Source organism: Metopolophium dirhodum, chromosome 5, assembly GCF_019925205.1.
Source record: "Metopolophium dirhodum isolate CAU chromosome 5, ASM1992520v1, whole genome shotgun sequence".
Classification (NCBI taxonomy): Eukaryota; Metazoa; Arthropoda; class Insecta; order Hemiptera; family Aphididae; genus Metopolophium; species Metopolophium dirhodum.
In genome coordinates, this window is record NC_083564.1 from 8,456,007 (window position 1) to 8,481,356 (window position 25,350).

Sequence of the window (25,350 nt, forward strand, 5' to 3'; positions counted from 1 at the left end):
ATTTATCTATCATAGCTGACATATCAATGCTGGCCATTAAAATTTGTGTGACTTGTTCGGAAATCATTATTTTTATTTTTAAGTCATATATTTTTTGGTATTTACGCATACCTAAGTATTATTTAATAAGGATGATTATTATTATAAAAATTATGATTTTTTGTTTTTAATGATGATTGGTGTATTGTATTAGTTATTTACTGTTACTTGATTTTCTTCACTGGCGGAGTTCACATGAACTAAATTTTACCTGTTTTTCCGGCGGAGTTTACACTAAAAAAAAGGTAGGCACTTGCGGCGGAGTTTACAGTTTACGAGAGGGCACACAAATGTTTGACTCGTTGGGGACATTATGTAGGGTAGGTGTACATAGGTGGCACCTTTATAGGTAACGGTAACCGAGCGGGTACCTACTTTTATTTTGTTTTTATCGCATCCCGCGACCGTCGGACATGAACAGTACATTTTTTTTGCCGTACCTACTACAACACACCGGTGTCGTGCAACGATTGCGTGTCGGAACTCGCAGGTACATAATATTTCACGGATAACTGTTTAAAACACGACACTGCAGAGAAGAACTATAATAAATTACAAATTGCAAAAAACACAACGCGGGATTGATGACGTAACGCCACTCACCACTCCTGCAGTACCTACCATAGTACCTACCCTGCAAGGACCCCCAGGGATGGTGTGTGTGCGTGCGCGTCCTGCACCGGTGCAGGTGGTACCACACATCTGCCGCAGATTGATTGATACGACGACGTCGCGACAATGAGAGCAAAATCGTCGACGAATTTCACGAGACTTGCATCGTAAAAATACGGTCATTTACACCAATGGCGGAGGCGTGAAATATTTTGAAAATTTGAGTTATAAAAAAAAAAAAAGACTGAAATTTTACTTTTCGAGTGGTCACTAAAAGCAGGTTATCGCGGTAAGCTACACGAATTTACGCGGTACCAAAGTTTGGAATATTTTAATGTCGAAATACGTACATCAAATTCACGTCGACGGGTACCTATATATTACACAAAATAGAAAAAAAACATTGTTTCACAAAATGGTTTCTTATATTATGATCCTGATACTAGTTTGATCGTTATACATTAATTATTATTTCACATTTATACCGTTTTTTACTGATATTTGTCTATATTTACTATCATTACTATGTATTCTTTTTAGTATACTATTAATATCTGTAACCGTTATTGTTCTTTATTCATAATTATGTATTTGTATGGTATAGGTACCTACTATGATACCATAGAAAATTCAACATTTATAAGATGGTGTTCTAAATGTTGAGTTTCTAATTTTGTTGAAATTCGAACTATCAAGAAGCCTGCAGTGTGAGAAGAAGACTTTCCTGATTACTCAACACTTAAAATGCACTTAGCGTGTTTTTTTTCCCTTGTAAAGTCTCGTACAGCGTTAATGCGGATAAGAAGTTAAACTATAATCCATACGAAATCGGCGACTATGTCGAAATAATAAATGAAAAGAAAAAATACTGCCCATCGAAATTCCATTAATAAAGTTTACTCCGTACCGATTAAAATTTAATAATTCAAGGAAAGAGGACGGAAAACATTTTCGCTTTAACGATCAAATGTTTCGGGTTTACTCGGTCCATTATACGCACCGAAACACACGTACGATATGACGTGCTAAACACGCGAGTCGTAGACATTTCACGAGCAACTGTAGTGGGCCGGTAGTTTATTAATTTTTGTGACTTGTAACAATATATTATTATATTAATATATGAAGGCCACTCGACAATAACTTATATACCACCAGACCCCGATCAAAGCACGTGTCTGAGGTCACACGATCTCGGGATTCCCTTCCCACCCTATACGTGGGTGCCAAAAATAAAACTTTTTGTCAAGAATATGAACTCGCTGCAAACGAGTATTTAACGGCGAGCAATTATAATACATTTTCGTGGAAAAGGATGTAAAAGCATTATATCATATTATTTTAATCGGTGGCGCCGAAGTGTTACGAAAATATTCCACAACATCGTACATCGAGGGAGGACTCCCCACCATCCTAACCGTTTTTTAGAAAAAAAAAATTTAACGATTGGACGCAATGTCTAATAATTTATATTGTTTATAATAAAATTGATATCATTATAATATTATGCACAGCACAATTTTGTATAACAAGCGTCGTGTGATAAATTATTATGATAATCACTAAATAGCGGAGTATCCCATCTTTTATAGTCCGCCATGACCTATAATTCTATAGTTGTCGCACTGTGGTTATTACAATGTTATATTGTGTGCCTACCAACTGTTGATGACAATTAGTACAAACACATTTATTACGTTTAAGTGCTTTAATCTCGTCGTTGCTCCGACTGTTGTACACCGGCATTTACCTATACTTAAAAAAAAAAGAATCACTAATGCGATTTGCGATGAAACGCCTGGATTTGGTGGTACCTAAGTACCTACTATATAATATGTATACCTAAAATAGTAAAATATAGACAATTTCAATTGTTTTAATTTTTATCGAAGTTTTTTTTTTTTAGTTAAAACGACCCCTCTGCAAAGTAACAAGGTTAGGCTAGCAAACAGGACCTCTTCTATTTCTATAAATCAGGCCGTGTCGTATACCATAACGAATCCTGGCAGTATACCTACGCCGTTTTCCATAGTCACGTGTTGCCTTTCGTGATCGCGGCGACGGTGGCGGTCTTGTTCGCCTGTAACGTCGTATAATAACTACCTATTAGCCAAACATACACTTTTGATCGTATTTTTTTTTTTTTTTTGCCTACCGCGGGTGGAAATACAATAATTTTCGATGAATCTCTAAATTGCTTCGAATCGGAAATCAAAAAGAATATATATTATTGTTATTGTTATTTTTTCATTGTATCTCAAACACCACAATCGACGACGACGTTCATCAGGTAGACGTGAGATTACGCGAATCGCGCGTGAGCCGTTATGATTCGTTACCGCGGTATCATGTTTAAAATGCCTCACGTCTCTCAGTATTTTTCGATTCGCCGCTACCTCGTCGGTATTATATGATATGCGTCGTAAGTCTCACCAGACGTATCGGAATTCATCACGACCCTCCAGACCCTCCACGTGTCGTCGTCGTCGTCGTATAGTGTTTTCCAAGGGAGGAAAACGCGTGTTTGATTACCAGCTCTATTCGCATAGGAACGTCTGTGGAGATTTTGGGAAGACACCGCACTATACAGTAGTTGTTTATGTATAATATTTTATATTTCTATATAGACGGGCGTTTGTTTGACAGCGTCCGACCCCCCGAGCACCGCGTCTCGTCCTTGATTTGGGTCTTTGCACATTTCTTGTTTTTGTACGTGTAAACAAACACACGTTTTATGACGAACGTTCTCACACGCGTTCCGGCCAAAAGGTAAATAAATAATAAAATAATAACGATAATAAAAAAACAATCCGCCGTGGCGGTCGGAAACAAATCTTTCTTGCCTTTTTTTTTTTTTTTTTAATCGACTCTTCAAAGTGCTTGACTTATACAGGTGTATAAAATACATAATATTACTTTTCGAAACAATTAAGTTATCGGTACGCGTCCGGTTTCATAAAACGGGGGAAAAAAAAAATAAAACTTAAACATATTACACAAATAATACAATATTAAACTCGTCACTAAACTAAGTGGTACAATACGTTACGTAGTCGATTAACTTTTGTTGTATACAACATAATAATATATTTAAATGCAAAACGTCAACAGCGTCATTGAATACAAAAAATATATATAAATATTGAATAATGTAAAACTGTTAACCCTTTAACCGACCGTTGACTATGGTAGTGAAGAAAACGCAGTAGTAATAATATTATGGAGTAGTAGCGTATAGTATATACTAATATAATAATTAGACATTATATTACGAACAGGATATAATATTATAATCTTTTAGTTTTAAGTCAGTTGAGCCGATCAACTAGGAAGTTAAACATTATAGGGAAGAAAACGAAAAACAAACAGAACTACAAATGACTTACTATATCGTTTCTGACTGACAACGTTTCGTAAATGTTAGTTTTAAAATGACTCGTAACAATCATTTATATTATTGATATTGTAAGTATCAATTTTTTTTTTTTTTACAATTTTTATCCACATAATAATAATAATAATAATAGCGCGTTAACAAAAAAAAAAAAAATTAAATTATAATTACGAAATTTGATTTAATTATAATTGCCTAATAGTATACAACACTGCAACGAAAATTCATAATAACAAAATGATAACCGATAATAGTTTTTAAAATGAAAACAAATAATATATTTATTGTTCGTTGTATATGTGTATAAATCCTATACGGACAAGGATACGAAGCTGTTGTATTGTGTTATGTTCCTCTTTAATATGTCAGCACATGGGCCCAACACTCTTTCAAACCTGAAATGAAAAAAAAAAAAAACATGAATTTCAAGGAAGTAAAATAATACGGACGAATACGTGTAAACGGTTGAAAAAAAAACACAGAAACATGTTAAAACATTTAACATAATATTACTGTACGTATTTTGTGACAATTCCGCGTCCACCATAATATAGATTATAATAATAACGAAGGTGATAAAATACAATAAATAATAACACGTCTTTTTATGATAATATAATATTACATTTTTCACCTTGAATACGCACTTCTTTGGGGGCCGAGTTTCTCTTCCTTTTTATCGTCTGATTTTCGTCGTTTCTCACGACAATAAACCATAAATTTAACATAATATAACATAACATTTGTCATTTTAACGGAATTGTTCGTCTGCATGAGATTATATTCTTGCATAGGTACAGCATATTATGACGTCAAGCCCTATTCTGTTTCTCTTGCATTTTCCACTCTTACTGTTTATATCACTCAATTAGTGTTTCGTTTTTCGTTGCTCACAATACCGAGAAATAAAGGGGAACAATGTTTTTTTATTTTATCATTTAAATAATAGCGAAATTGAATGTAATAGGTGTTAAAGGTAGGTATTGTTTTTCATTATACAACTGTCGAAATTTGAATAAAATAGCGAGTATTTTTTAATAAAAAAAACAAGTCAGTAAAATCGATGCGTTCTAATGGAAATACGAAAAAAACGTAGTGTGGTTATTTTTTTCAGGAAAAGCCCTTTATCGTGATTGATCGATTAGAGGGCAAATTTTTTTTTGTTGACCATTATTATCACGAGCGAAATTCGATACACCGATGTTTGTCATATAATATCTCAAAGATTCGTCTGGCTTGTCTTTTCCAGCTCGATGTCTATTTGTTTAGGGTCACCGTTATATTTTCATGACACAGTATCGAGCACTTAGGTGGTTATAATGGGTAGGATTTATATCAAATAACAATAATATGGTGTGAAGATTGAAAATTGTATATACATTCGAGTTGCGATAACTCGAACTGTCTCGACAACTCGAAAACCTTCGCAACTCGAAACATTTTCGAGTAGTATTTATTTGTATTCCCCTCGAAATTCGAATATTGTTAAAACTCGACTGTATAACACTCAACGCGAGTTCACCAACGGGTTGGAAAAAAAAAACAAAGTGCAATACAAATAATTATTGGAAAAACTGAAAAGTACCTACAACGAATAATTCCCACTACGCAAGAGTAAAATATAGATTAAATAAATACTTTATATTTATACAGACGTGATATTATCGTAATATTTTTATGCTTATTTGGTTATTTTTTTTTAACTATTTCTCACATAATAATAATATGATAAAGTTTCCGCATGCCTGTCATAAAATAAAAAAAAATCAGTTCATACACAGAATTTTTAAACTCTCGTTTAGTGTGTGGATACATGTTTGAACATGGTATTCTCTTTACACGCAAAACTTGAATATTATAAATCGTTTTGCATAGTTTCAGTAAAATAGATTCCGAAACATTTTTTGAAGAACGTCAACATTTTGCCGCGTTGCTTTCCGCGTTCTCGGTACACATCGTATAATTTTATACTCGGAAGAATACTTTTGATTAATGAACTCACTTCCGTGTTTTTGCGGATGTCAGGTCGTTTGAAGATTTTACTTGCCAGTACTCGGTAGGTAAAGTAACGAGAAAATAAAATAAACATTCCGTGTGCATCATAGATAAGGTAAATTCCTTAATATTTAATAAATTACTATTTAATACACAAAAATCACTGGTAGTGAAGTGCACTAGAGAATGTAGGTCATGTTGTGCAGTACCTATGAAACACATAGGTACGCACAATTAAGGGCGCAGATGTTTAAATACTTTATTTAGATGGAAAACCAGTAGCGGATTAAATCGTCTAAGTAAAGTATACTCCTATGCAAAATGTATTATCAACCTTTATACGAGGATTTGCCATTTGTAATTTTCGAAATATGGGTAGGTACTTTATTATTATTTGAAAGAGTTAGCATATACATAACGTAAATGAGTTCAAAGCAAAAATAGTTAACTAAAATCAAAGACATTAAAGTAAAAAATATTATAATGGTACTTAAAGAAAATAAATATTTTTAGTAGGTAGGTGCTACAAAGTTCATTCTATATAATCCAGATTTAAACCGAAAGGAAAAATATTTTCAAAAACTAACAACAAATTGTTCATAACACTTTTTAATCTTTAAAGATGTTTGGATTTGCCAAAATGAATATATAAAATAATATTATTATAATATTCACGTATATTTACAACACCGTTCGTCATACTTTCAATCAGAAATTGGTTTTAAATTTAAAATTGAAAAAGGCAAAAATCATAAGAGAAAATGGTAGATGTTTGAAGCGTACAAATTATTGAAATGTCCCCATTTAAATTTTAATAAAAGCAATTTAAACAACTGTGAAGACAAAATGTTTGAAGTATAACAGAAATCAATTTTATGACCTTAAGAGCGCATTGCAAATATTTTTTACACTGCATATAAATACAAATCATTTCCATATAATTTATAGTAGTGAGTGGTTGACTGTATGAAGGTACTATCCGATGACAAAATTTGTATGAATGAACATTTTTCAATGAACATTTTATGAATATCTACATATTCCGATTGGTTACACTAGTATACGCGCTGTGTATAATATACAATATAACTACCTACAAGTTATGTAGACATTGTTTCGCATATAAATGTCATTATTATCACGAATTTGCATTAAAACATTAAAGATAAATTTCATTATTATCACGAATTTATATTAAAACATTAAAGACAAATGCAAAAATAATAAATCTGTAGATGGTATATTAATTGACAGCATATGCGGCCGCTAAAAGTAATTTACTAAAAAAGTTTTCCATACTTTAAGTGCAATACACCTACACACTACAAGGCAGCACATAGCGAAACTTTTACTTTGAAGTTAAAAAGTCGTCCGAGTATGACGAATAAATATGAAATTAAACTCAAGGTTTCAAACTCGTTTAAAAGTAAAATTTAATATTAGAAATGTGGTAATGCAATCAGCATAAAATATATAGTTTTAAATCCATGGTATATCACATAAAATACCAGGTATACCAGCCCGCTGTTGGCGTTAAATATTAATATTATATTATGCTATGCGATGTCCCGGGAAAAGGGTATCGCGAGATCCTACCACAGATCACATTTAAATTTTTATCCCCACGAGGTTTTTTTCTACAATTTTTCAACGAGTATTATCGAACCGCGCGCCGGGTCGTCCCGGGAAAACATCCCTGTACATTAATTCGACCCCTGGCACACACTTTTTGTGCGACAAGGACTAAGGTACGCACGATTTTGATTACGGTATTACCATTTAATTGCACGACGTACGATTTAATATTAACGGGGATATTATAATATAGTTTTCTACGAGTAATTTGGTTAATGGTACCAGTGATTCGAATAAAACTATATGGGAGATAACAGTACCTAACTAAAAAGTAATCCAAAAGTCATCATTTCATCGTTTCGGACAGTATACGCAAGACACCGGCTTAAAAACAATTTCAACTGCATACATTCGAAGAAACTAAAAGGCACACAGTTTTATTTTGTCAAATTTTCTCCAAGCGTGTACATAGAATATTATACGTATATTGGGAAGTACCTATACTGTTTAATATAAAGTTTATAATTACAATAGAAAAACCAAATCTATACTACGCTTTTACTTAATATATAAATACGCAATGGGTTATAGTAACTTTCGAACAAAATAATATATATTTCAAGGGGATGGAATACAAATCGTTTTGTATACGGTTAATATCCTTGAACTGAACTTTAAAGAAATGTTCACAATTGAAGAAAACGTAAATAATTCTCGGAGACAAGATTATGTTCTACTTTGGAGTAAAAAGCTTTTAGCAAAATATAATTCGAAGAAAAGTGTACATATTATGGTTTTTGTAAATTGTATTAATTTATCTTCGCAGTAGAAGTTTATAGGTAAGCGAACTCAACGAATACTATAACTGTGCACGATGCACGAAAAATGTAATTATTTATGTGAAAACATGTTGGAAATCTACAAAAGCATATAATAATACAAGGAAATTAAAACGACACAAATATGTATACGCAAAACAAAAATAATAATATTAACATGTTTGTAAAAGGCCAACTGACCCAAAAATTTGATTCTTTAGCGTTGGGTGAAGAAACAATAGAAAAAGTGATAAGACCGAAATCTATTTGTCTTACTATATTATGACGTACCCATAGTTAATTCTAAAACGATACAGAGTTGAGTACTTTTTTTTTGAAATTGTCTTATTTGAATTTACATTAGGCTTAAAAAAGTTTTCATCTTCAAATATTTAAGACTCAAAATCTTTGTCTTAAAATCGGTCATTAAAACGTTAAATGTATATTATAACAGTTGTGTGCAAAATAATTTCCTTCGGAATATAATATAGAGTTAAAGTCCCACGTATATTGAGTATAATATTTAGGTACCTATATTGTGTACGATATAATATAATATACTATATAAGAAACCGAAACATTTCGAGTCCTATTGTAATTATATGGTCCATAAAATATTATACCTCAGACGCACAATGGAACCCGAATGCTACTTAATATCGTATCTCCCGGGGGTCGATGTTCAGGCAGACTTTTAAGCTTTTAGAGAGGTCTGCGGCGCATTACGTACAATACACGCACGGGGGCGTTTATAACGGCCGGCGCCAGATGTCCGGTGCACGGAAATAATGGATTTCACCGGAGCCGCCGATAAAATGATAAATAATATAATATAGTATTATAGTAATTGTTTCTATACATTACCTGGCCCGATCGAGTTTCACGCACTTCAGCGGTCCATTGGCGACGACGGTCGCTGCTCGCGGACGGTCCAGTAACAGCGCGATTTCACCTGTAACACAATGTTCGGAATAATATTGCGATTACTATACCTGTAACACAATGTTCGGAATAATATTGCGATTACTATATAGTGAGACGCGATCAATTAGCCCGGCCGCGTTGACGGCGGCGACAGTACACGAGGTCACTGCGATCGCAACGACACGAATAATGTTTTGTGTTTTGCCGTCACTCTATATTATACCGTCTATATGATGCAGTGCGTGCGCCGCGCCAGATCGATGGCACTATACTCTTACGGTGCGCGACATGTACGTTTGAACTGCAAAATCGATGCGAGTCTCCGCGGTGGACAATAATACATATTATAATATACACATTACACACACGACGGTCGGTCGGGAAGTAAACAAATTGATCGCATTAGACGCGTCGTGCATACCGGCGGCGGCGGATGTTGCAGGAGTCCCGCCGGCATCTATATACGTATAGGTGTGTAATAACGCATAATATATAGGAGACGCGGCGAGCGATAATATTCGTAACGAGCGTAATTTTTCATCGCAGCCGCTGTTCAATTGCAGGCACGGCACTCGGTTTTCCGGACGATTTCGTCGCGTTTCCCCCCCCAGAAACCGTGGACAATTTCGGGCGGGCGGCGATCATCAGCTGCACGCGGACGAAATACTATTCCGTTGTGACGAGAATTCCGAAATGGACCCGCCGCGACAGATCGACGACGTTACTCTTACAGGACATGTACACTCGGAAAAAATCGATGTGCGAGTCTCCGGAGCAGGAGAAAATATTGTTATATACGACGATCGGTCGGCAAGTAAATACAAATTGATAGCATTAGACGCGTCGCGCATACCGAAGCGGATGTTGCTGGAGCCCCCCCACCGGCATCTCCGTGTAGGTGTAACCTATGTGTATAGGATAAGCGGCGAGCGATAATATATTCGTAACGAGCGTAATTTTTCATCGCAGCCTCGGTTCGGAGTTCAACTCCAGGCACGGCAAACGGTTTTCCGGACGATTTCGTCGCGTTTCCCCGAAAAACCGCTGAAAATTTCGGGCCGGCGGCGATCATCACGGACTCCATCGTTACGCGCGACACACGGCCGTACACGCTGCACCGAATAATGGGCCCGCGCAGACGGACGGAAAGCCCCGATATACTTCCGGTGCGACGAGAATTTCAAATTTGATCCGCCGACGCTATTTTTACGGGGCGCGACGTGTACATTCGGACAAAATCGATGTGCGAGTCTCCGAAGCGGGACAAAATATTGTTATATACGACGATCGGTCGGCAAGTAAATACAAATTGATAGCATTAGACGCGTCGTATTATTGGAGCCCCGTCGACAAACAGTTATAATAGGAACCGCGGCGAGCGATCATATTATATACGTAACGAGCGTAATTTTTCACCGCAGCCGAGTTTCAATTGCAGGCGCGAACGACGATCGGCAATCGGCACACGGTTTTCCGGACGATTTCATCGCTTCTCCCCCAAACCGTGGACAATTTCGGGAAGGCGGATACCAGCAGTGTATGGACTCCATCGTCGCTATACAGGCAATACCTATGATATGCGGTGCACACTGCAGCACGGGCTAGGAGAAGCCGAGACGATAAGACTCGGTGGTATATTCCTCCGGTGTGGCAGCTACGATATAGTTTAAAATCGGATCCGCCGACGACGAACATAGTTACGTGTTACTATCATATCGAACTTATCGCCGTACGTACGTTTATATAATTTAAGTTATAAATAAATAATATTATAACTCATCTACCACTGTGACGAGATAATCAACACGCGTATCGATGCGCACGCCAGTGATAGATCGTGCGACCCAAAGGTGACATCGCTCGGCATTATACCGGGTCCTGTGTACCGAAGCGTGTCCGGTATACCGGTCTGTAGCTGACAGTGACAACGAGCGCGGCCGACGACATTTCGTCGTATAGTTACAGGCGGGCGCGCACTGATATACTAATACAAACAGTTACTCGCCCTCTCATATTATAGTCTCATGCACACTTTTATCCGTTAATATTACTGCTTTTCCTTCTATAATGTATTGCTGACTGTAGGCAAATACAGGGGTGCCATTTGGGGTATCGCAGGGTATACATTGGCGGCACTATTTTTCGACACATCATATTGGCCTGCCTTAATTTCATGAGGCGCCGTTGCCCGATGTATCAGTTAAATTTAATTAATTGAAATAATTAATATAAGATAAATAAAGGGATGTACATAGAGACACTTGGATATTAAAGATATAGAAAGAAAATGTATATTAATATGAATAATGATATTATGTAGTTATCGGTGTTACCACTTAAAATATTAATTATTTTTTATGCCTAATAGTACCTAAGGTTATAGAAATAACTCATACATCGCTACATTTCAATTTTCATCGTTATAACTGTGGCCTGGTGGTAGAAAAATGTGGCCTGGTAAAAAATTTGGCAGCTCTATTTTAAAACTGAAATGGCACCCCTGGGAAAATATATATTATCTTTTATACTATTCAAGGAGCGGCATGTATATAGCGATAAAAACTTAATTTTTCAAACGTGGACCACCATTTTGTTTTTCTGTAAATTGTTTAGCAAATGATTTTTTTGAAAAATTTGATACATCTAAATCGAAATTTGGTCAAATATAAAATATATGTAATATTTTGTATAATACCTACTTACTAAACCTGAATAATAAAAAAATATAAAATGATAAATTATTAATTTGACTTTCTATAATTTTCGAATTATCGTTATCTAACCCACATCATAAGACAAACCATCGTGTGGACTGTTATATATCCTCGGTACGAAATTTACTAATTTAGAAACTACACATTTGATTTTCGATTTAATCATCTGCTTAACAACTTACAAAAAAAATAAGGTAGATCTCATTTGCAATAAATATGTCAATGTCATCGCAGGAAATACTTTAAATGGCATACATATTATAAATTATAATGTAAGTATGTGAAAATATATACTTATATAATATGATATTTAAATAATAAATACAATTAAAAATGTCAATATTTGGAATGATTAAATTCAGCATAAAACGGGAATGATCGAGTCTGTTGAATAACTATGTGACAGAGGGTGTATTGGCCGCGGATTAATATTTTTATTGTATCATTCAGCATTTGTGTAAAAAAAAAAAAAATAATGTCAAAGGTTCTTGATTTCTGTTGGACTAATAATACTACGACGAAACTATTTTAGGATTGGCGCATTATAATGCCACCGAGACGTGCAAAAGGAAGATATTACAATCGATGGAGTAATATAATGTCAAACAATAGAAGACTTGGGTCAGTGTCATCACCCATAAATTATATATATATATAAAGTGAACAGGCTTAACAGGTTTATTGCGGACTTAGGAAAAATGGTTTTTCGTCGATGACAGCCTGCAGGTGACACTTTTTTCTCGCCCCCGTCGGAAAAATTCTAAATATTCTACCAGTAATTAAGACAGATAGACATAAATTATACATATACAAAAACGTATGCATTATAATATAATATGACATGACGGACGGACGACAGTACATATTATTATAATATCGTAACTGTTATCGTACTCTACGGTCCGCCGTGGGAATATGCGTACCGGTACATCTCGTGCACGACTGTATCGACGACACCGGTGTGATGATATAAATTATAATAATAATTGATGGACGGCACGCGACATGGAGCCACGGGGGTAACGATTGACTTATTATTATCACACGACTTTTGCACGCCACTTTCGCATGTACGAACACGTACGTACACTGCACGGAGCGGCCCGCGTATATGCACATATCCGTCCCGGCACGTTATATCCGGGTGGGTGGTCGGGTGGACGGGCGGGCAAGAGGCGTGGGCGGGAGGGTAAGAGGCGTTGTGCGAAGACGAGGGTGGGTCTAGAGGAAGGACTAGAGCGGAGTCGATAATTTTATTCCTACACCCTCCATCGTAGTTCGAGCTTTACTTCCCGCGAAACGCAACCGTCGGCGGTCTCGTTAACTCGAGTGCGTTATCGTCGCATATACATCTTTATATTTAAATTGTGTACGTATATATAAATATATATATATTTATTTATATATAATATATATTATGTATGTGTGTGTGTATGTGTGTGTGTGCGCGTATACATAAAATATACATACCAAAATAGTCGGACGGCGCGAGTCTGCCGACTTCGATCAGAGTCTCTCCTTCGACCCGCTGCTGTAGGACGAGCGCCGTTCCTTCGACGATTATGTAAAAATCGTCTCCTTGTTCGCCTTGTCTGACAATCGTTTCGCCGTCGTCGAACGACACGGGTTCCAGCGCATCGGCCACGGTCAGTCTCTCCCATTTGTCTAGACTCTCTGCGAACACACACACACGCAAAATGCTGTTGTAAGATAGATGGCAAAGATAAAACCTAATAATACAAAGTAGACAACCCGCATACTGTGATAAATTGACAGATACATTACTTATTTGAAGACAAATAAACAAAAACCAAATAATTTTTTTAGTAACCCATAAGATCAATGAAAAATAACAGTGATTCCTATTATTACCTCAACCATTAAAATATGACATGCATTAGAACAAATTAGAAGATTAAACAACATTTTAAATACACAAAAATAATTTTATTACGATGCAATTAAAAAAAAAACTTGGTAAGTTGTTTAGCTATATAGTAAATGGTTTCGGGTGTAGGTATACGTCGCCACTGAATAGGTCACTGTAATGGATGTGTTAAATTTGAATCCAACGAGCAAAATGGGAAACACCAGAATTTTTTATTACCTAGTAATTCAGTAGGGTTGAACTTTTTTTTGGCAAACACATTGCCAATATCATATATCACTGTCATTTACTGATAGGTAGGCCTATCACGACGCGCGACGTACAGTAGAACGCGCGGGTGTAAATAGATCCGTAGTACAGTAATAGATTAAAATTAATTAAAATATTTTGAAAAATCCATTATGTATATATACAGAAAACGGTAAAATTAATATTTTATGAAAATTTAAAATTTCTACGAATAATATATTTTAAATTACAACAACAGAACAAAAATTGATTGAGGAGAAATCGTAATTTTACGTTTGAATACCTAGGTAGTTATCCAATTTCGTCAAAATTAGAACTTCTAATGTTTATTTACAAAACCGTGGCCAAGTGTATTTTCAATACTTTTTAATTTCTGTAAGAACAGCTTATGAAGAACTATTATGTATTGAATTGTTTAAGCTTTTTGACTTGAAAACAAAATGTCATTATTATTATTCTACACAAATGGAAATTGGAAATGTCTATAAAATATAAAAAATTGAAATGAAAGAAAATAATTTTAAAATTATATCGTGTCTAGAAAATACTAGTATAAATATCTGGTGAAAATATCAAGTCTTTACAGTTACGTATTTTTGGATAGGTAACAATAAAAAAACAAAACAAAATCGACAGTCAATATTAATTCTGTTTTTCCGTAATTTTTTTTTAGTTTTTCCCATATATCTTGAAAAGTATTTGGAATTTTTATTAGAAATTACAAACTAGAACAATTTTTTTTCTCAAAACCACTCACTATTGAAGTTTGAAGAGTTTTTTCTGGTCTAAATGTGTCAATCATCGATCGCACCCGTAACAGAAATATATATATATAATAAATAGGTCGGACGTATTATTAATCGAATGGTAATTAATGGTTTTAATAAAGTAGGTACAGAAACAGCCGAACGACATTTAATATGTTTTCAAAGCGCCCCGTCCCATCGGGTTGATATTTATCAACGATCTACACCCAGCCCATATCGTGCAGGCATTTCGCATTAAGTGAGCTTTCGGATGAACAGAGTTCAATCAAACGATAGTAGTAATAATCATACCGTTGGTAAATATCAGCGTTTGCTGACACTTGTATAATATGGTACAACGAAATATGACTACACAAAGGAGTGATTTTTGGGGGAGATGAGCAAGAAAGTACAAACCAATAACGTTTGTGTGCAGTAAATTATGATATACCGGGTATAATATAATATACCGGGTATAATATAATATACTGTGTATAATATAATATTTTATGTAGGTACTTGACGGTTTCCAACCGTATTTGATTCCACGGAAATTATTTACAAATTGCAGCATGCAGACTCATCGCCGGCAACGGCTTTGAAGTCATAATTTTCATTTACGGGTTTGGCGACAATTTAGTATCTAAGTATTGTATTAGAAAACATACAATTCGATTATTCGTCTACGCGTTAACGCAAATATGTTATTATTATTATTATTATTATTATATTAACGCTATTCAACAAATTTTCTCACGCGCGAAACTCAGACAACACTAAAAATATATCTTATTAACAATTCCCGAGAATTCGTTACCTATCCTACAGTAGCAGTTCTGTTCGTGGTTTAATTTCGTTCAGACAAATCCACCTACGTTACAACAAATGTATTTAGAAATAAAGATCACGTTCGGGACCCGTATAAGACTAGCTAGACTTAACATCCCTTATTTTGTTTTCCCCGCAGAAAACACCAGGCTAAAGTTAATATAACTCTCGGGTTTATAGTTTTTACATACAACCGAAAGTTTAATATATTTTTCTCGCTTTTCCGTTGTGTATGTATATTATCGTACATTTTTATAAATGCCAATGAACGAAACGGCGAATACAAATTGTTGTTCTCTTGACACATTTTTTTTCATGCTCGTTCGAAAAATTAATATTCAGGAAATTCATTTGGAATAAAATCAAAATCGAGAAGTAATTATCGCCGAACAATAGACAATTTTTCAATTAAAATTAGTTTCATAAAAATAAATGAGAAATATAATTATAATTATATATTATATATATGTAGCGGTAAAAGTTTAAGCTTGTAGGCATTTCGTTATTACTTGTATTTAAAAATATTTTGCATTTAAACACATTTTAAAAGCGTAAAGACCCGGAATACCCAATTCGTATGAATATTTAATTAAAATTAAAAATTAATGAAGAAATATCTGTTATTTGCAATAATAATAATAAAAAACAAAACGTAATAAGTAGACTCGTCCACTGCAGTAAACAGTTCATCAATTGGTCGCAATTCGATACGATAGATACCAACATCGAGATATGTATCAAATGATAAATAAGTGTTTGTTTGAGGGTGCGTTATATGCAGTGGATTTGTTGATTTTGATTTCGAAATTTGGAACATTTTCAACAAGTACGGTCACTTAGGTGGAGTTTACAAAATATAACAAAAACTAAATACGTATATGAACGCAAATTGACCTAAAATTGAACTATATTATTATTATTGGTGTATGTGATTGCAATATTATACCATGGTATAACATAGAAAACCGTAATAATTGACGTTATTATTGTGCTATATAAATCAATACCGTGGGTCTTGTCTCACACAACGGAGCATTAACAACCATTAATTATTATAAACTAGATTTATTTATGATAATTGTATATTATTTTGAATTTTCCCTCAAAGATCTTTCACGGATTTCCGAACCCGATTTGTGTATAATTTTTAATATCGAAGCGATTCGGTGCACATACTTAAAAAAAACTCGAAAAAAGTATGAAAGCGATATAATGTATTTTTTTATTTTAAAAAAACGCAAGTAATTACTACCCATATTAATAGCATAGAAGAAAAGAATACTAAATTATTATTTTTTGTTATTTATTATTTATTATTATTTCGTATAACTTTCACCGTCAAATAATACTGTATCACGGTACCGATTAGATATATAAGTAGTACGAATAAAAAACAAAATTTTAATTTTTAAAACCACTCATATAGTATTTCACACGTAATGCGTGTATTGTGTGAGAGCATATTATTATACAACACACTTATAACATAATACAATTATTCAAATAATATCAACGAATTAATTATGCAGTATATATAGTGTTGGTGATGAAATGACATTGATTACCAAAGTTTTAATGATGCTTGCTTTAAAATATAATATTATATAGTGTTATACATTATAAATATCTTAATATCTGATACATAAAAGAAAACTATCCATTATAGGTGTTGTGTTATTAATAAGGTAATTTAATATTAAATTTAAGCATCAAATAATATGCAAAAACGATTAATCAACCTTATCTTTGTGTAAGCAAGGCGTATTGCCTTTAATATACAAAGTCGTGCAAGTGTGAAAGACAAGTAAGTAGTATGGGTAGGTTAGCGTAAAAAACCTACGTTATTTTTTAAAAATAATTTATAAAACCTAATTGTTGATAACAAGTTCTAACCAACGTGTTCGTAATAATAATAATAATAATTTTACGTTATAGTGTGTTGTACGGTACACGACGCATGCGTGTTCAGGATTTTCTTTCATGTACATCTAAAGGTTTTTACAATTTTTCATCATCATATAACATTATAATAATTAATCATATAAGGTGTTTTCTAAAAAAACGATAATGTGCAAACGAAACCATGTTGTTCTACGGCGTTAAAATAATTATTTCCATTGTATACACCAGGTTTTGTTGTTTTTGCCTCCCACGAACAAAAACAATATCCAAAAGACCGCGCGATGGATCCGTTCTTAATTTTTATTTTCCAAGGGTAAACCCTTATAATTATGGTTTTTCTTTCTTTTTATTCGTCGCCGTGACCATTAGCCCTTAACAAAGATGAATGAATCTATTTCTTAAACGTAGAGCGGTCGGGGGGGGGGGGGATGATACGCTTTAATTATACACTATCCACCCTCACTTTGCTGCTGTGCAAACGAAAGCTAAATTTCCCCCGTCATTAATGAGGGTTAAATGTACAATTTACATTAATCAATACAACGCGAAAAAATCTGGATCAAGGTTTTAACTAGCCATGTAATAATAATCTTGACATTTAGAATGAAAAAAATACTACAACGGCCTTTGGCAGTATCATTTTCATTTTTATCGTTGGCCGTTGGCATTTCAAAAAATCATCAACTTTTATGGCATATTGTCGCCAGGCATTTATTTGTTCGGTCAAGCTGCATAAGTAAGTTATATTAAATTTAATCATTTTGGCAGATATTATTTAGTTTTTATTTTCTTACAGTTATTGAATTTTCAAAAAATTTAAAATGGTACAATAATAACATATTGGAAAGCATTTTGTTTTTTTTTTACAACCTGTATAAATTATATTAAATTGATAATATTTTTTAAATATAAATCGTTCAAAAAAAATAAATAAAACATACATTTTTACTTACTTTTTATACTTAAATCAAAATAAAATATGTGTTCAATTTTATTATGTATTTATACTTGGCAAGAATTTTTTCAAAGGTTTTTTTTTTTCATTTAAAATTGAATTTCTATTTTGTAATATTTATTTTTGGTCTTTATAAAAAATGTGTAATTCCTAATAAATTATAACTTAAGAAACTGAAAACTAGAAAAATTATTATATTTAATTTAATTCATCAATTTAATAATATCATTAACGGAAACCTTTTAAATGATCCTTAGGTGAGATTTTATATAAATAAATACGTCAAATATTTGTGTTTATATTATTAGTATTTTCATTTTGATTATTTTATTTTTACAGGGAGGTTCATTAATGTGTTTATTGAGTATGATTGTGAAACAAGTAAAATATGTATTTATTCTGTTTATGCAAATTCAATTTTTTTTAAAACCCTTTAAATTATATAAGACGTGTTAAAAATATCTACAATGTTTACAGTACGTGAACAAACAAAATTAGTATTTGCAATGTAGAAAGCAAAAATCTGAGTTGAAAAAAACTGTAAAGTACACAGTGTATACAATGGTTAACTTTTACATGCATATATATAGCTATATTCGTTCAAAAAAATCTTTCAACTTCTTGTTTTGATAAAAATAATACTATATTTCGTAAAGTATAGTACATATAAGACAATGCAGATATTTTGTTCAAATAAAAAAAATTTATCGCGTTATAATATTATTGAATTGGTGCCTAAAATAAGTACCTATTTTATATTTTTTTATTTTTAATTATATAGAATAACAAATTGATAAACATATGTGTCACAATACCATATAAAAATTCTATCATTATTATTATATAAATATTTTATTAGCTATTATTTTTTTTACCAAATTTCCTGTTCTATATACATATAACGATAAATCTAAACGATTAATAACAATGTTAGAAATTTCAACTCATTTTTAACACGTTAAGTCAATAGAGAAAAATGTAAGTTAATTCTAAAACTAAATGTTACATTTATTTATTTAACTTGTAAAATGGTTTATAAATGGATTATAATATTAGAAAAAAAATTAACTTAACGTGACTATAAAATGTATTTAGGAATAAGTACCTAACTGCTATCATGGACAAAAATTTAACTAGGTACCTAAGTTAGAAAAGTACTTGAAAAAGTAGCTCGTTATGTAACTTAACTTTTTAACTCAATTTTTCCAAGGCATAGTAAGGCACTAAAATATACGAAAATGTTGACTAAAATAAGTAACACATAAGTATTGTAAAGTAAATTACTCATTTCATTCCAAAATGTATCCTAAAATGAAAGTTTGTATAAATATATTTATTTATTTATTTATATATATTTTGAGAGTACATTTTAAGAGTATTAACTCTTGTAATTATCACTTCATTACGTAAAAAAATAAGTATGATAGGTACATATTTATAAAACTTATTTTACTATCCTATTGGCGACTACCTACGCGTTTTAAATAATTTCGTCAAAAAAAAAAAAAAAACTAAAATATATTTAATATTACATTTTAAACTGTTGTAAAACGTATTATGAAGTTTTATAAATTAAGAGTAGATACATGATAAGTTCTTATATATATAGTTAACTAATCGAAAACTTAATATAACATGAAACAGGATATATTTAAAAGGCATCAAATTAAACTAAAGAAAACTCATTCAAACTTTTAGTTTCACAACTAAATAAAACAATTAAAAAAAAAAAAACTGTGTAGCTTAAGAACATTATAATTAATACAGAATAATATTTACTCATTGACTCTAAGTATGTTGAAAAATAACAAGAGGTCATCCTTTAAACTACCCAAATGATTGTCAATGTTTCATACCTACTATCTAATAAACTATTCAATATACTATTATAAAATATAGTAAATATATCAAATATAATAAAAAAAATGTATTTGTGTTACCATGCCGTTACAAAAACTGTTGCTTATCTAATTATTAAAAATTAAAGCTACATATGGTATGCAAAATTTACTAAATGTTTCGGTCTATTTATATTAGTTATGTATAAATATCATCATATATATCTATATTATATAAGTGTTTGTAGAATCGAATTTAACACAAATATAAAATTAATATTTTTACACAAGTACTAATTTATTTACGTAAAATCAGAGTAACTAGGTCACACAATAATACATGATACGTACTATTCAAGAAAAATACTAAATAATAACTCATAATAAAAGTATACTTTTCAATATATATAACGTTTACTTTGTAAAGCTAAATTTTAATTATTTTCTACTTAATTTTATTCATACAATGTACATACAAAGTATTTGCCTTTATATTTTCATTAAAATATACATAAAGACAAACTCTTTTTTAATCGTATTAAATTCGTGAATATTAAAATTAAACTTTTTTTGTTGTTCGACCCTTGGCAACATGCTCCATTGGGTGCGTGAGGGTTATGGTTGGTACGGTTGAAACATGTATATTATGTGGGACAAGGATTCGACACCAAGAATCGGGTAGGTCACCCATCCGAGAGCCAGCGACTCCGGACGATGCTTGACCGCAGCACATACTAGTGATTGCGGCCAACTACCGTGCCACGCCATCGCCAGCCCTCTTTAATTAAATTATATAAAATGTAGATAGTAAAGAGTTATGGAGCTATTAATTTTAAAATTATTAATCACGAAAATACTTTATTTTGCAGAACAAAAAAATTATGTTTTTAAAGTGGTTTCTTATAACTCGAACAGTTCTATACAGAAACTCTAAATTGTAAATTTAACAAAGATTAAACCTTTGAAAAGTCATTATTTGAATAACTAACAATTTTCTGGAAACCCAAACCTCAAAGTAACAGCGAAGGAACGTCGTTAGAGCAACTCCGATTTGATACCTACCAATATTAAGTATATTATTACCTAATATAAGTTTGTAATTGAACGGTTTTTAAGAAAAAGGGCTAAAGTCAATTTTGGAGATTTTTAGTTTATACATTAATTCTGTGTGAAATTTCAGGCCTCGCTGAATAGTACTACTGTAGATGCCATGTGGGATTTGGTTTATGAGATAAAATAGAGTATTGTATGGTAATAAGTCGTTAAACAGAATTTTTTTTATGAGAAAAGGCCTAAGTCGCTTATTATAACTTATTTTAACGACAGTCTTATACAATTACATGCAATAGGTCTTAAGTCATGATGCGAAAGGGGTTAAACAGGTATAATATGCAATAGTTCATAAGTCGTTATAAATTGAAGAAAATAAATAAATACTAAAATATATTTAATAGTAAAATAACAAAACACTTACTAAACATGATTATGAATACAAAATTAAAAAACATTAAACATTTACAAAGATATAATGTTTTTTGTGTCTCCTGAAAAGTATCAATGTTTGACTTAAGCCCTTTCTCTTAAAAACCGTCCAATTTATTAAAAAAATATAGGTATTATATTTATTTCAACTATAAGTACTCAAATAATCCTCAAAGTTGAAAGTTGAAGAATAATTTTTAATGCTCTAAAAGGTTTGAACAGACAAATAAAAAAATTAAAAAAACACTTATCGCTGTAAAACCAATACAATCAGAATCTAAAAAATAAATATTTATTATGTACGAAAAATATATTTTTATTAATTAGAATTTTGTCAAATACTTGTTTGATATTTTGTTCGTATTTAAAAATAATAAATATATCATCTGCCAATTGATTTGCGCGTGTTCTTACGCATTCGTTTTACTTAATATAAATAGTTAAGAATAAACAATTATATAGTAAGGTAAGTATGATAAATGTACGGTTGTCTGAACGATTTATTGACTAATACGCGAAACAAACGGAATTTCAATATTATATATTGAAAACAGATAAGGTCTATACGCAGTTCAACGAAAAAGTTTGAATTGTTGCAGAACTGTTACGGAACTTGGACGATTCTGTAATGGCAGGGCGCGGGTGCGATCAACGAGTGGGATTGAAATCTTATTTGAACGAGTCTCCTGCAATGTAAACTGGTCAGATTATTTCCAGAGCTCAATTGGCGGTGTAGACAAGGGGCGAACGCAGGAAAAAAAATTATTTTTTATAGTAATACGTTTGCATGCAGGTCAGGCAAATTATTTTTTGTTCTTGACATTTTGATGGGGGGGGGGGGGATGTGAACCCCCAAAACCCCGCTGTATGACGCATTGTATGGTGTTCCGCGATCGATTGGATCGTATCGTTTTCTACGCGAAAATACAACATAACGTCACAAATGCGTACAGATTAGGTCTAACTGCAGTTCGCTTTTGACTGTTAATTTCGAAGAAACTTCCATGGTACCTATTGCAAAATAATATAGTCTCGTACGCCCGACAAAAAACAATTCGTATATTATGTACAGTTGCAGTTCGTTAAATAGAATCAAATCGATTTGGTTGTAAAAAATACTTCGTTAAACTGCAAAACACGTCTTTTCGTCAAACGTAAGTTCGTTAAATTACTGTGGAAATTTCGCCGCGCGTATTTCGGCCTATCCGCGATCGCTCAATTACACGTATATACTCAATACTATATACTATTATAAGACCGTAGTTCGCTGATTCGGGTTTGTTTGTCGTTCGGGTGGGTTTCAATTGGGTCACACCCTTTCTTTTGTGTGTGCGTACTGCGTATAGCGTCGCAGCAGTAACCAAAGGTTATTAAATTGATGGTCGGCGTATGAATTAATGTCAGCGTGACATCGGAGCAACCGCAAACAACAATGGGAATTCAGTGACAAAACGAGTCAATGCTCGGCTGGCTATATAGTGTGAGCTCAGGTATTAGTGACGTATCAAAGTTTCACAGTATAATCAGTTTTCGATTGATTTGTATTTTCTATACGAGACGTATATAGACTGTTCGGGTTATAGAGTAGATTAAAGCATAAAATATAATATAATATATATATATATATGTGTGTCCGACGGACACGCTTGGTTAGCCGACATGTAATATTAATATCACAGTTTAATCAACGCGATTTAATATTATTGTCACACGTCATATTTATGGGTTTTTTTTTAAACTTAGAACAAAATGGTTTACGATAGGCTCTACTGTATAGTAAACATGTATATAGTACATAATATTATGTTATATATTCGCAGCTTAAGCCGATCGAGTGCAGTATATAACATGGCGGTCGGAACATTTGGAAATTTATGTTAACGACTTCGGGGGACCGTGTTGAAAATTGTAGTGTCATTGATTGAACGATAAAGGTATACACAAACTATGTATAGAGAGAGTCGTCTCTCCTCGGCGGAATAACAATAAGGTGTCTAAGAATATTGGAATTTGTTTTTCCGCCGTATACACTTCAGTTGCCATTCGGTTACGCCATTTTATGGTAACAGTCCCGCGACGTTGAAGTGATCGTTTTATGTCCGTGCAGTTATCATTGGATATTATGGGACGTGTTTTGGGGATTCCTTGTCGAATAAAGAAGTCGTGGTACTGTGAAAGTCTGTCTTTACGATGCAATCAGTTTTGATTACCGCCCGTTTTCCCTTCGTGCGTTCTAAACGTCGTTATGGAGAAACTGGGACTTGTACAATGGTTTTCTTGTCTCCAAAAGTCGCGACTCATTAAGAAACTCGAATTAATCGTATTGCAAATCTCAAAGCCATTTGGCCGTGTAATAATAAATGCCAGGGTGAAATAATAATACGGTCTGGCGTTGAAATTGTTGAACTTCTTTTTTACGATTGCTGGACGAATAACAATTATTAGTCATTTTTACAAGGCTGGGCAAGTTAATGATTTTTTTTAACTCAGTTAAGTTAAGTTAATATGCACCAATAACAAAAAATTAAAAGTTAAAAGTTAATTTAACTCTAGATTAACTCGGTTAAGTTAAAAGTTAATACACACTTTTTGTTACCTTTTATTAAGTTAAAAAAAAGTTAATTTGTTGTTAATTTGTTTATACAACGCTAGCGTACTTAATTTTTTTCCAACCCAAAACTAAATTATAGGATATAGTGTTAATACTTCATACAGTATTTCTATATAAGTTAGATTCGAATGATATACATTTTTAACTTTAAACAATTTACGATACATATTTTTTGACATGGAAACGAAATAGACTGAAATAGTGAAATATTATAAAATTAAAAACAAAATAAATTAACTTAACTTACTTCTTAAAATGAAAAATTAACTCGTTAATTTCACGTTAAATAAGAAAGAAATTTAGTAAGTTAACAGTTGAGTTAATGAAAAACCAAAAGTAACTAGTTAAGTTATAAAGTTAAAATTAAATTAACTTTTTAACTTGACTTTAACTTTTTAACTCGTTAATGCCCAGCCTTGCATTTTTATCATTGTCGATGATTGTTTGCAAAACCAAACTTTGGACGGATTCGGATTATTAGTTTAATAGAGAATTATCGGCTACAATGATAATAGTATAAAGCTCATAAAAACATTTTATTTGTCACTAAACGACTTAATTAACTTGGAATAATCTATGTAGGTTGGCTGTTTAATATTAAATTATTATTTTCATGGTGTAAATATAAAAGTAAGCTTATATAAAATGAAAATAAATGAGTTTAATGTATTAATTGCCTTTTCGGTTATTATAAATAATGTAGGTTTTGTGATAGACGGCGAGCTGGTAAGCTTTTCTCCATTTTTATTAACTCAAATTTGAAATATAGTTTGGACACCC

The 25,350-nt window shown here is 32.5% G+C and overlaps 1 protein-coding gene across 3 annotated transcripts in view; it reads right to left on the reverse strand.

The window, feature by feature from the left end:
* Positions 1-3,486: 3,486 nt before the first annotated feature.
* Positions 3,487-25,350, reverse strand: part of LOC132945868 (cAMP-dependent protein kinase type I regulatory subunit) — an 81,282-nt gene continuing 59,418 nt past the window's right edge. For all 3 annotated transcript variants that reach the window (XM_061015661.1, XM_061015663.1, XM_061015662.1), the window contains 3 exons: positions 13,542-13,745; positions 9,298-9,385; positions 3,487-4,440 (listed from right to left, as the gene is read on the reverse strand). In XM_061015661.1, coding sequence (XP_060871644.1) covers positions 4,356-4,440; positions 9,298-9,385; positions 13,542-13,745 — 377 coding nt within the window. In that variant the 3' untranslated portion in view covers positions 3,487-4,355. The remainder of the gene's footprint in view (positions 4,441-9,297; positions 9,386-13,541; positions 13,746-25,350) is intronic.